Source organism: Hoplias malabaricus, chromosome 11, assembly GCF_029633855.1.
Source record: "Hoplias malabaricus isolate fHopMal1 chromosome 11, fHopMal1.hap1, whole genome shotgun sequence".
In the NCBI taxonomy this organism is placed as follows: Eukaryota; Metazoa; Chordata; class Actinopteri; order Characiformes; family Erythrinidae; genus Hoplias; species Hoplias malabaricus.
Genome location: NC_089810.1, coordinates 33,650,993 through 33,664,463, shown reverse-complemented (window position 1 = coordinate 33,664,463; position 13,471 = coordinate 33,650,993). Strand labels below are relative to the sequence as shown.

Here is a 13,471-nt window from a genome sequence, read left to right as displayed (position 1 = left end):
CCTTTAAAATCCTCGAACCATGTTCCAAGGATTTGATGACCTCTGACCTAGACTCTCCCAGTGAGGCTGAGAAGAATTGGGCCTCGATAACTGACATGCACTTTCAACTCCACCATTTTAAAAGCGCTTTTCCCAAGGTCCAGTGCAGAGGCAGGTCAGGTCAGAGATGTTCACAAGTCAGAGTTTGTAGGATAGAATCTGAATCAAGTCTCAAGTCAATAGTCAATATAACATACAGAAATTCTAGATGGTAAGTGTTGAACTAAAAAAAATAACTTTTGTAATCATTCATTCATTCATTCATTCATTATCTGTAACCCTTATCCAGTTCAGGGTCGCGGTGGGTCCAGAGCCTACCTGGAATCATTGGGCGCAAGGCGGGAATACACCCTGGAGGGGGCGCCAGTCCTTCACAGGGCAACACACACACATTCACTCACACCTACGGACACTTGAGTCGCCAATCCACCTACCAACGTGTGTTTTTGGACTGTGGGAGGAAACCGGAGCACCCGGAGGAAACCCACGCGGACACGGGGAGAACACACCAACTCCTCACAGACAGTCACCCGGAGCGGGAATCGAACCCACAACCTCCAGGCCCCTGGAGCTGCGTGACTGCGACACCTACCTGCTGCGCCACCGTGCCGCCCTACTTTTGTAATCAGATTAAATGAAAACAATGTGTACACTGTGTGTGTGTTGATGATGATAATATATATATAAAAAAACTCTCAAATAGAGCAAGCTTAAAGCATTAATTTGTTCTCTGTAGAACATATTTCACTATGTCATGTGTACACTAGGTCAAGCCAGAGTAGCTGAGGGTGAGAGGATGGAAAAGAACTGTATTGTATATCGCTGGAATGAAGGTTAAGCGCAGTGTAACTGAACCGACTTCTCCGCTTGATGAAGTTTCAGGTTGTCGGTGCATGTCCTTGCCCGTTGCCACTCTACAGTTATATCCCAGGACTTACTCACTGTGGCAGGAGGCGCCAAAGCCTAGCTTCACTGCCCGTTTACATTTTGCTCATCGGGGCTATGTCCCAAATTAACGAAATAAAGTGAACACACAGAGAGGGAGAGAAACGATGCTTATTAAATGTCATTACGGACAAGTTACAGTTTGCATCTGAATTATATGTGACTTAAGTGCGACGGAAACTCCAGTCCCAGTAAAGAAGGAACGTCCCTGGATGTTCAAAATTGGTCTAAAAATAGTCAGTCCGCCAGGGACATATTTTAAACATCAATGTACGTCCAAAATCCATCTTAAGTCAATTAAGTGGTGACCAATTAATAACGTCACTGGACGTCGTGTAATACTCGTCTTTTCAACTTTCATTTTCAACCTTAAGAAAATGTTGATTAGACGGCAGTCATTATGTTATTTCAACATTGAATCAACGGCTAAATGTTTCCTGGGGTGCTCATCTGTAGGTAAGATACGACAGCCCCACCCCAACATCTAGGGCCTTCTGTAATGCCACGTGCACAAGCACTGAACATGGGAGCGTTTTCCACTATATCCCCTTTAATTTAAATAAAGTACTGATGAGATTAAGCAGGTTCAATCCCTGTGTATAAACGAAATCCTCTGTGAGCTTCGTTTTACATGAAGTAAATGTTAAATGGGAGACGGTGGTGGTTGAGGTAAAAGATGTGTTTGGCAGGAATGCCTTTTTTTGAGTAACTGAAGTCAAGTGTTGTTTTCACCATCTTGAAATGGTGGCGTGTGGGAGGCTGTGCAGAACGTTAGCTGTGAACTTCACTCTGTGAAAACGTGGGAATCGTCAGACTCTGTGTGTGGGAGGCTGGTGGCTAATTGTTAACAAATCAGATTTTATGCTAAATATAGACGTCCATCGCTTAATGGCTGCACTAATGGGACGACGATGATGAGTCAAACCTGTGAAGTTCCTCTAGCCTCAGGAACGTCTCGAGACTGTGGGGCTTTGTGGCTAACAGAGAGCTACACGTTGATGTGTGTATGGTTATAGATTAATGAATGATGGCACATCTATTGTATATAATGTTCTACCTCACTATATGTGGCCAGTGGCAGTGTCTTTCCTTCTTTTGATGTCTTTGTTAGTTAACAATCTCTCTCTCTCTCTCTCTCTCTCTCTCTCTCTCTCTCTCTCTCTCTCTCAGATCAGTCAGATGCTGGGGAATGAGATTAAGTTTGCTGTACGTGAGCCTGTGGGTTTGAGGTAAGGTGACAGAGAATGACCTCAGTGCTAAAAATTCTACAACAAAGCGTATACTTCTTCCATGTATTTTAGCTCCTACCAAGCTCTGTGGTAGAGAGGGATTTATGTGCGTGTTGGATTTCAGAAAACTCTGTTCTTTCTTACTTTCTTTGAAATAATATACAAGATTTGATCCTGATTTGCTGAAAAATGCCAGAGCTGTGGTAATGAAACGAGAGACTGCTGATACACTACATTGGAAGTTGCTCACAGGTTGTGTGTCTAAGGTTCAGCGGTGTGACCTGTAACGCAATTTGCTTTTTATTGTGTTTTTTATTATCATTACACACACACACATCACAAAAACACACCCATACACAGAGCAGCGGGCTGCAGGCAGCTGTCCCCAGCACCCAGGGAGATTATGGATGTTAAAATCTATTAATCTATTAATATTATATTAATCCATAATCTCATAAATAATTCTGTAAATATGATGTTCTGGCATTTTGGAAACCCGCGCTGATTAGAAGGAATTACTGGGCTGTTATTTGTCTGGTAACATAATAAGAAGAAAGAGTTTGGCAAGAGGTGCAACTGTGGGTTGATCAGACCCTCTGTAGAAATGTGGGGAATCAGTCACGGGAAAGAAATGGCAGCTTTTTAATGATAGAGTAGGAGCATATCAGCAGTCATCAGCCGTCCAGTTGTGGTCAGTTATTTCCACTGATGTCATGAGTGGGGTTTTACCTACTTTTATATATTCAGAATTAATTTTACAGGGGTTCTCTGATAAGCTGATTATTACTGGGAGTGTACGATCTGTCTTTCCTGAGATTTATGGTGTATGGAACACCTTGACAGTATAATTAGAGAAAGAATATTACATACTCCCACAGTGGAACACACTTCTGGATCTAAATTAAAAGTCTATGACCTGCTTTAGTCAAAATCCAAAACGTCTAAACAGCCCTGTTCCTTTAAATGATAATGAGCTGCTCGCTGTTCACCCCGACCCCGAGTGCACAGCAGTGAGGAGCAGAAGCTCAGGGTTTTAGCCGTTTTACAATAGAAATAACGGTGTATAAACTGTTATTGACAATGTATACAATGAAAGTAGAACTGTTTTGTTTTCAAAGCTTTTTCACTCAGTTGTTTAGGGATTGCAAGTTGCCCATAATTCAACATTGTGACAAATAATTATTAAAGGCCACTCTACTTGCAAACACGTGCACTTCCCTGAATGTTTTAAAGTATCTCCAGCAAAGATTGAAGCACAAATTGCTGAATTTCCTTACAGTGTGAATTTTAAATGCTGACGCTTTCTACGGTTTCTATAATCATTTTTTAAATCTGACTTCTCAGCAGGGATTCTCTTTTTTTTCCACTCACTCTGATGTTCCTTATCTCCTGCAGAATATGGATCCTGTTCTCAGCAGTGGTCTTCACAGTGATGGCCATAATGGTGAGCACCGCCTCAGTGGAAATGCTGAAATATTTAGATGCCTGCTTGAGGTTTGAGAAGTTATTAGTGAATCAGTCACAGTGTGTGGTGTTTTTAAAGAGGAGTGCAACCAGTTTGTCAATATTTTCTGAAAATGATTGGTTTTTGAGGCAAAACATCAGGAAAGATTTGTTGACAAACTTAACTTGCAGCATGTTCTCGGGTCACGTGAAACTAACATTAGCTTGGTTTGATCTAATGCGTTTTAAACAGGTTTGGCCAGGATCTGAACAAGTCTACAACTGTGAGGGTATAGTGGCAACTGTGAAACATAGGGGAGGTACAGTGAATCCTCGGAAATGAATTTCCACGAAGTAGAGGAAAGATTTATGTATTTAACGAGTATTTGGACTTTTAAAACCCTCCCTGTTACTGTTAACAACCCGCCCTTTGCATTAAACAGTGATTCTATAATGTTTTTCAGCTGGAGCTACATGTGATATCCTACCAGTTTCTGTAATAGAGTCATTCCTAAGCTGTGATTCAGCGTCAGTAAATTTCACTCGGATGTGGACATGAACAATACATGTACTGTACGTAAGAAACACTTGTAAATGATATATTTTGTCACCTACAGGCCCAGTCTAATACATGTAAATAATAATAAACAAATACTTTTAATTTACACACCATAAGAAAATGATAAGCCCCTTTGAAAAAACCCGCGAAGTAGCGAATCCGCGAAAGATGAACCGCGAAGTAGCGAGGGATTACTGTAGTGTATAAGTTCAGCAGATATAGAGGTTACTTTAATAGCCTCTAATGAAAAGGTGGTTCCTTGCATGACAAATGGCCACTTATGAACACAATACTGTATTTGCAAGGCCAGAATCAAAACAGTGCTCCTGAAAACACAGAAAAGCACAAAATCAGGTTTGAAACTGAAAACTACCTGGCCAAAGACAGTCATCTGATCAGAGTCCTGTAAATCAGAGGTATTCAAACTGTGGGGATGTTGGAATTGCAGGGGTAAATAATAATAACACTGGATAAAGCCCCCCAGAACAGGAGTGTGTGTTCTGTTCATATGAGCGGAAAACAGTAGCTCTTGTCGTCGTGTGCAGCTTTTGTTTTGGTTTATTTGGTAGCAAGGTAATAACACACATTAAAAATCCTGGACTAATGGAATGATTTTAGCTGTTTGACAGCGATGCTGGCGTCGTGTACATATCGACCAGTTTGCTTTAATTAGTTGGAGGCGTTCACATCCTCAGAAATCACAGCTCTCATCCGATTTGTGCCATACCTGGTTTTATTGGCTTTTATTGCATGTTTCTCTTCATTATAATTCATGTTTTTCTATTCATCTATATTCTTATATGTTTAACTAACACATTATATTCCACTGAACATACATCATTTCTTGATGTTAAACAGATGTTGTGTTATGTATTTCTCTGCTGTGATGGTATTTATTTTAAAAAGCCCAGCATTATCTGTAAACTATCGCAAAACTATCCCAGGCTTCAGGAAGCCCATTAATAGCCACTTCATGGAGTAATGGACCTGTGATGATGTAGCTGTTAAAAGCATTAAACACTTCAAACGTCTGGTCCTTATCACCAGCACCACAATTCAGACTCCACGCTCCTCTGGAATAAGCCATTTTACATCAAATAGCTGTGAATGACCATATTTATATCTTTATCTTTTAATTATGAAAAACTGGCAGCTATTGTCAGCTCTGGGCTGTGCTCATAGGAGCTCTTTGTCATGAATCAATGCATAGAATTATTGGAAATGGTATTAAATCATAAAAGAATTACATTTCTTCTTTTAGTTCCACCACCCTTTGTTGGTGGGACATTATTTGATTGCTGAACTTTCATTTGTTACATTTTCATTTTTTGAATGTGGCTAAGCAGTGGAGCAGCTGAGAATCAGTAAATGATTTGTTAGCTTTGAATGACAGCGTCTCCCTGTAGGGGAAGTGTATAACCACGAAGGCCGATGATACTTTGTGAGGGACCCGCTCTATGGAGCATAAACTGGTTCTTATGTGTACTACAAAGAATTTATTTGCTGAGATTCACTTCACAGAAACAATAGGAAAATATTGCATAGTGTTTGCTAGTTTTAAGTGATAAAATGTCTTATAGCTTTTGTATCTAGTACAATCAAGGATTAATTTCTCCAGTGTGTTTGTCTTGTTTACAGTAAGCTATTGTTGTATTACAGCCGTGTGTATGTGATCTCTATGCTTTCAGGCCTTGGCATTCCCTAATCAGCTTTATGAGGTAGTTTTCGACCAAGAACAAACGGCCACCAGCGTGTCTATACGCCTGTACGGAGGGGCACTGCTGAGTAAGTCCTACTGTTATCACATCTTCTGTTTTAATGGTATTTTTTTTCTCTGTATTCCTCTCATTCCTGATTTGCTTTGTGTAACTACATTTTCCAAATTGCTGACCTTAAGACTGTGATGTGCAGAACTCTGAGACCATCTATGATTATCAAAAAAAAGTTGTGAAACATATACCTAACAGGGACGTATTTCCCTCATTCACCATGCTTTCAGCGCCTGTTCCTTTAAATGATAACGAGCCACACACTGTTCACCCCAGACACGAGTGCACAGTAGTGAGGAGCAGCTGTTTTTGTTCTTTTTATTATATATATATATATATTACCTCAGTGTTCCTATTTCTCCGATTATGTCTGCTTTGCTGCATTTAACCTCGTCTTTATGCTCTCATGTAAACATGGGTTCAGCGCCGTGATTGGACAGTCTCACACGAAGGGGCGGGGCAACTCTAACGGTTCTACACTTGACATAAACACTGCCACACCTGAAGAATCAGAATGGCTCATTTTATCTCAAGTTTTCTGACTTGGGCAGTTCATACTATAGCCCTAAATTATTGTGCACATGCACAGAAGGAGACATATTTTGTAATATGTTCCTTTTGAATGATGTGATTTTATTAAGATTAAGGCAGAGTACTGTGTTTTGCTTTTTGACTGAAGTGTTGAACCACAGTTTCCAGTTATGCTTTGTATTGTATTTTTTTTTCTTGTCATATTGCACCAAAATAGAACTGTCAGCTAATCCACAGAGAAGTGTGTGTTTGTTTGAAAAGACTGAGTGGGTGGAAACCAGAATGTGAAAGGAACAGGACTTTTCTCTTGGGAATGGGATGCTCTGTGCCACTCAGTCGTTTAATTATACGTTAAGCCTCCGTCCTACTGGCGACTGGTGGTAGGTACAATATGTCCGTGTCCTCACTGCCGATTCGACAATGTATTGGCTTTATATTCCCCTCATTGACTGAAGCAGCAAAGCTATAATAGAGAGGACAAAGTGCCTCATAAAGATCTTCCTGTTCCTAATGTATGTTCGGTTCTGCAGGTCTGTCCCTCATCATGTGGAACGGCCTGTACACGGCGGAGAAGGTGATCATCCAGTGGACTCTGCTCAGTGAAGCCTGCTACTTCGCTATTCAGTTTTTAGGTTCGTTACCCTCAGATTTGCCATGTTTGGAGGCTCTAGACTCTACGACTGTGGTGTTATTGCACCAGTCTGGAACAACAGTGCCCTCTTCTGGTTGTTCAGGCTCAGACCACTCTTCTTACTAAAGAGCGAGTTCAATCAAGTTCAAGTTTTTATGGTGGACTAGATATAATGTCAGTAAAAGTAAATAAATGTCCAAACATATAGTTTCAAATATAAATGGATGAATACTATAAGAACTTATGTTTTTCAGGAAATAAATTTGTTGTGAAAAAAGGGCCTAATTATATGAAAGAAAAATATTCTGTACATCAAATGGTATTAGGTCTATTTCTGTATTTCCACATTTATTTATTCCTACAATTCTTTCTGTAATTCCATATTCCTACATTTTATTTTTTTAAATATACATGCCAAGCTGACCAATCCTGCTTTAGACTGAGGATAGGACCAACCATCCACAAAATTAACACAGAGCACAAATATATAGTATAAAGTATAAATATATAAATTATGTGCATTCATTTATGTCTATTTTTCTTAATCTTAACGTGGCAATCATTTTATATTTTTTCACTGCAAAGGGCTGTTTACAGTGAGAAGCAAAAACACTACTAAAATAGGAAATGTATTTGTATCAGGGAATTGAAGCTAATTGCTACATCTAACAAATGTATAGAAGTTAAAATGGACGTCTACAGTTGTGGGGAAATGCTGTTCTCTCTGGTTTGTTTACGTTCAGAGGATCTGCGACTTTTTAGATGCAAAGGCATGTCTGGGTGCGTGGCGGGGGATGACTCTTGTTTGTATGTGGCTCAAACTCATTATTCAAGTTTAGTTTTGTAGCACATTCAGCCTGTGGTTACTTTCATGCTGTTAGCTGCCTCCCAAGTTTGAAGATATTTCCACCTTAAGTGAGCCAAAACAGCAGAAATAAGTCAATATTTACCCAGGAATTGAGCAACATCCTCATATTGGTTCATGCATTTCATGCTATGAGCGGATAGAGAGAAATGCCTAGCATAACGGACTGAGACGTTTTGTTTTTGTTTTTTTTAAATAAAGACATTTACAAACACTAAACTAGAACAGTTGTGACTGGAGAGCAGCCAGTGGTGAAGAGACATCCTTAGAATTTCATTTTAAAAATCCCTTTACAGGTGATCACACAGAAAAATAATATAATATTTTTCATGCAGAGAGCTTAATAAACCTCACAGTTTTTAAATCCTTCTGTTTCAGTAACCTCCTTCACTCTGGTGGAGCTGGGCCTGCTCTCTAACCCCGCCATCCTCCTCCTCCTGAGCCGCATCCTCTTCCTCACCATCACCCTCTCCTACTACTACCACCTGGGACGTCGGCCCAAGAAGATCTAAGGGCCCCGGATCAGCTGTGAAAGAGATGGTCTGTGGGCCTCGACTGAGGTTTAGTGAGAAGCTTTACAGCAAAGAAACGATCAACTTTTCCGACATGCTGACGAGGCTCGGAGCCTCTCGAGAGACTACTGATCAGATCCAGACATCTCTTTCCCACCTCATCTTCATCTGGGATTTTTGTTTTATTTCTTTGTGCCCCGTTTTGTTTGTAGTCGGGTCCTTGGCACATGTCTTTCTCCTTTCAGGTGGAAGGTGGGCGCCTCCTTTAGCATGTGTGAGACTGAGACGTGCCTCTGCATGTTTTCCACCCATTAGTCGGACGGTGCCATGTCCATGCGTTGATGCAGGCCTCCCATTGGCTGGTGCATTGCTTAGCAACAGCAAGGAAGGTGGTCCTGCCATGCTTTTCGTCCCCATAAAAATGATGCCAGCTGCCCTGGCTCCTGGCTACGGAACAGCACATGGAGTTCAGGCAGCAGGGTTCACCTCTGCAATGCGAAATCCCCTTATTCTTCCAGTGTCCAGCTGAATCCCATCCCGGGAATTGGGCTTTGACTGCATATTTGCTTTTCTCTCGCTCACCCACATGCATGCTCTTGCACTTGCGCTCTCTCTCTCACTCTCTCTCTCACTCTTTCTCTCACTCATTCTTCCAATTTTATTTTTTGAGAAATAACATTGTAAAGTGTTTTTTTGGTTTGTTTTGTTTTTTAAATCTCTGCAGTCACAATGTAGCTTTGTCCTGAATTAGATTGTGTATTTTTGCACACCCATATGTGTGCAAAAGCAAAAACCCAGCTGGGGTTATTGTTCATAAAAACAGAATAAATTACAATATAAACCTGTTTTTTTTTTTTTTATTATTATTATTATTATTATTATTATTTTTATTGTTAAAATCAGTTCCAGTCACCACTTCGCTCCAGCTCGTGTGGCTCATGTAATGGTGTCGGAGTGGGTAGTTTACACTAGAGCATGGGTTTTTATGTAAAATCAGTTGTTGTTTGTTTAGAGAAACTCATTGTAGGACATGTGTTAGTCTATGGCTTCCTGCTACTCTTCCAAATGAGGACCAAGACTTCAGTGTGTGAGACTAGAAAGAGGAACCTAAGAACAGACAGTCTGCTGGGGTCAAACACCCAGTCTCTCTCTCTCTCTCTCTTTCTCTTTTTCTCTCTCTCTCTCTCTCTCTCTCTCTCTCTCTTTAAGGCTGAATTATAATGGGAGGTTTTGCACAGTGCTTGCCCTGCAACTTTCTGAAGAAATTTAAAACGCTCTTTTTTTAATCTGGTGCAGAAATGATCAGAGGCCAGTTTTCTGTTCTTTGTTTTAAGAAAAAAATAATGTGGACACATCAAGAGTGCATTCCACAGCCCATAATTTATTCACACAGCTTTTTTTAAACAATTAATGTTCATACCTTTTTATTCCCCTTGATGCATTAAGCATCACTCTATGATTTAATTGTACATTTAGAAAGATTTTAAAAACGGAACTGTTCACTGGGGTCTGCACATCTGCTTATTCACTTCGTCTTTGTGACAATAAACAAGGGCATGGGTTACAAGTATCAAACGGGGCCAGTTAAAATAACAGAAAGACTGGATTGAAGAGTGTTGGTGATGGATAGAGGGAACGTGGTTTGTTTTGCAGTAATGCCTCTCTACTGGAGATCCAGGGCAGTGTAGCGCAGACTGGTTCATGGTCATTTCCAATGTAGCAGGACCTTCCTTCGTCTTTCTGATGTTGCCTTAAAGTAGTCAGCAGCTAAAACGTCCATGTGGCCAATAAGATACGAGTCTCTGGATAGTGCAGAGGATGATGCTTATAGCTTATTTATTTATACTCTAGTTCAAATAAAGTGACCGTTAAAGGAAATAAATATGGCAGCGTAACATAGATCAAGCATGTTTTTATAACCAAGAGAAATATATATGTTTCACCATAAAAATCCTTAAATGTTTTCCTTGATCTCTTCTGAGTGAGTTATTGATGACTCCCTTCCTCCTTTAGTGGTAGGATGAATGTTTGATTGTTTTAAGGTGGTTGCCAACTCCTGATTATAATTAAATGCAGTAAATATTCTCAGCGTTTTCTTAAGTCAAAATGAAGGGACTTCCCTGTCTTTCAGCTCCATCGGTTTAAATGAGGGTTTCCGGGTTTCTTTACATCTTCCAAGTATCTACAGCATCTCAAAGATGAGGATGTTTGGTCGTTTTAAATGTGTATGTGAGTGTTTTGCGTAGAGCGTAGTTGTTATGGAACTGCATTGTTCATTCTTTTTTGGAATAAAGAAACGTTCAAAAGGAAACCTGACGAATGGTGTTTTTATGGTGGTGATGATGTGCACATACTTCTGCTCAACTTGGTCAGACCTCTGAAGTCAGATGAGTTATCATTTGTTACTATGTTTCTAGCATCCTGATGAGGGCAGTATAAATCACACTTACTTTTCCCACTGAAGCCCTGGCTGGGGAGCAACAGTGAGGCAATGCTGGTGTGTACAGAACTTCGTTACGTTACCTGCTCTCCACAGTATAATGAAGATAACTAGCAGTTACCCTGTGTATATATTATATGTTCCTTTTTTTACACCAAGTGTCATGTTCATATCCATCCTTTTTCCAAAATTCAAGTTATTTACAAATAATAATGAAATAGCTTGAAGTCTTTCCTTTACAGAGTCTGCTGTGAAGTTTTACCACATTAATCTCAAGGTATATGGTTTTGAGCATGGTGTCATTGTCCATATTCCACAAAGCTGTAAGCAGAATCTCAGGGAAATGTGATCTTGGGTGCCCAAAGAAATATGAAACACCTCCAGCTGATTATTTCTCCTCCAGAATCAGAGTCTATTGACGCAGGTAATGCTTTGCACCACACACTGCTCTTAGTCTGTGTCTGTATGGCTGCTGGGCTCAGCACACATGACATGCTTTGTTTTCATTGTTTTGAAACCGTAGAGAAGAGAATGAGAATTCAGCATGATTCTGTGAGCATGTATTTTGACCTTTCCCCTTCACAATAATTCTTCGTGCCGTTGACCAGGACGCAAACCGATTTGTTGGAAAGGCATCCTAGGTCAATGCTATGAGACCTACACTACAAAACCTCAACTCGCAGTGATCGTCTGCCAGCTTTGTCTGATTACATGCTGAGATTCAGACCTTTTAGCAGTGGGTGGGGCTTAAACTCATTTAACTGAGGGCAAGGCCACATACTGTGCCCTCTGTAGTGTTTGGGGGATCGTGTTTTTTTTTTTTTTTTCTTCCTCCACAGTTTATTATAAAGGTATTAAACATTAAGATTCGTATCAGTACAATGGCAGAGCAGTGTCTTTCACCTCTTACGTGGACATTTATTAGGTGTTTCTGAGTAGCTATTAAAATGTAATAAGAATGTTGTATTAACCTTATATGTATTAGTGTTTTGAAAATATGTAATACTTGCAAATATAACATAATGAATGAAAAACTAATCATTTGCATAGATATACATATAAGATGCTAATAAATATACAATATAACAATATACAACAATATACAATATACAAATATAAAAACAATATACAAATAGCCCTGTGAAGGACTGGCGCCCCCTCCAGGGTGTATTCCCGCCTTGCGCCCAATGATTCCAGGTAGGCTCTGGACCCACCGCGACCCTGAACTGGATAAGCGGTTACAGATAGTGAATGAATGAATGAATGAATATACAAATACAATATGCTGTACTATACTCACAAGATGCTAATATTGTACATCTTGTGAGTAGTATCTTGAGTATTGTGAAGGGAAATGTTAAATGTGTGTTTCTTTATCAAACGTGTGCTCATTGCATCACTAGTATTTTGTAGTAATTAGTAGTAATCACTGATGATTAGTAAAGGTCTTTGTTTTATACAAAGATGAGCTGTTTTATGAAATGTATGTTGCATTATTCTGTCTTTAGACTATTTCACCAACTGAGTCTTTAGTAGGAAAGGAATTTGATGGGAGTTTACGGGAGTGCAGCTTGAAAGAGTTACACTCCTGCATCCAAGGTGTTGTTTATTTTCAGTATTGTGAAGAAGACGCTGAAAAAGACTCCATTCGTTCGTTGCAAAATAATCAGGTTTATTACAATGAAAAGAACAGCATCTTAACAAGCACCAACGGACAGCTTGCTAAGAAGTTAGCCAATGTCTTCTCACATGCTAACTAGCAGGTTTAGCTTATATAGGAGTCAGTGTCAACATATGGCGAATACTATGGCTTTTGTTTGCTTCATTTCCTGTCCTAGTAAAAAGAGGTAACTTGTAAGGACTTCCTGTCTTGCTACCTCCAGGAAAGCTTACCCAACATCCCATTCTCACAGAGACAAAACCATGTACTGCACCCACTTAATAGCATATGCCTATGTAGACGTTAAATTCTACTTCATTTTAATATACTTCAAAGGTATCAAGGACAATTTTCATTCTGTTTTAACAAGCACGAGATGTAGCTGGTTCCTAGAACTCTGTTTCTGTATGAAACTGTTATCTCTATCTCTCTGATAGGTGGCTCAGCTAAGAAAGAATGTTTTTTCTTCTCTGTCTCGGAGCAGAGTAGAGGGTTAGTGCATGCTTTTAGCTGCTCTCAATAAAGGCCACTTTCAGTCTTATTTATTATTAATTGATCATTTCCATGACCGTATGTTTTTGCAAATTGTATATATTAGTGCCTTTTATATATTGTCGCTGTCCAAAGAAAAACTCCAAAATATTTTGTATGAATTATAGCTACATTATTTTTAGTGTGAATTTTGTTGCACAGTTGGCAGCACTGTTCTCTTTCCAGACCAGGCAGGAATGCTATGCTGTCCTACCCTCCTCCAAAAGATACATACATAGTGTAGTTTCTGCTGTGCTAAGTTCCAAATAGAAATGACAAATGGTCTTTTCTCTCTATTACATCTCGGTGGAGCCTCA

General features: G+C 39.8%; 1 protein-coding gene across 2 annotated transcripts in view; it reads left to right on the top strand.

The window, feature by feature from the left end:
* The window catches only part of tp53i11b (tumor protein p53 inducible protein 11b), a 47,550-nt gene extending 36,725 nt beyond the window's left edge, over positions 1 to 10,825 (top strand). For both annotated transcript variants that reach the window (XM_066685622.1, XM_066685620.1), the window contains exons 3-7: positions 2,155 to 2,213; positions 3,609 to 3,657; positions 5,904 to 6,000; positions 7,046 to 7,147; positions 8,390 to 10,825. In XM_066685622.1, the coding sequence (XP_066541719.1) occupies positions 2,155 to 2,213; positions 3,609 to 3,657; positions 5,904 to 6,000; positions 7,046 to 7,147; positions 8,390 to 8,523 (441 nt within the window). In that variant the 3' untranslated portion in view covers positions 8,524 to 10,825. The remainder of the gene's footprint in view (positions 1 to 2,154; positions 2,214 to 3,608; positions 3,658 to 5,903; positions 6,001 to 7,045; positions 7,148 to 8,389) is intronic.
* Positions 10,826 to 13,471: the final 2,646 nt, after the last annotated feature.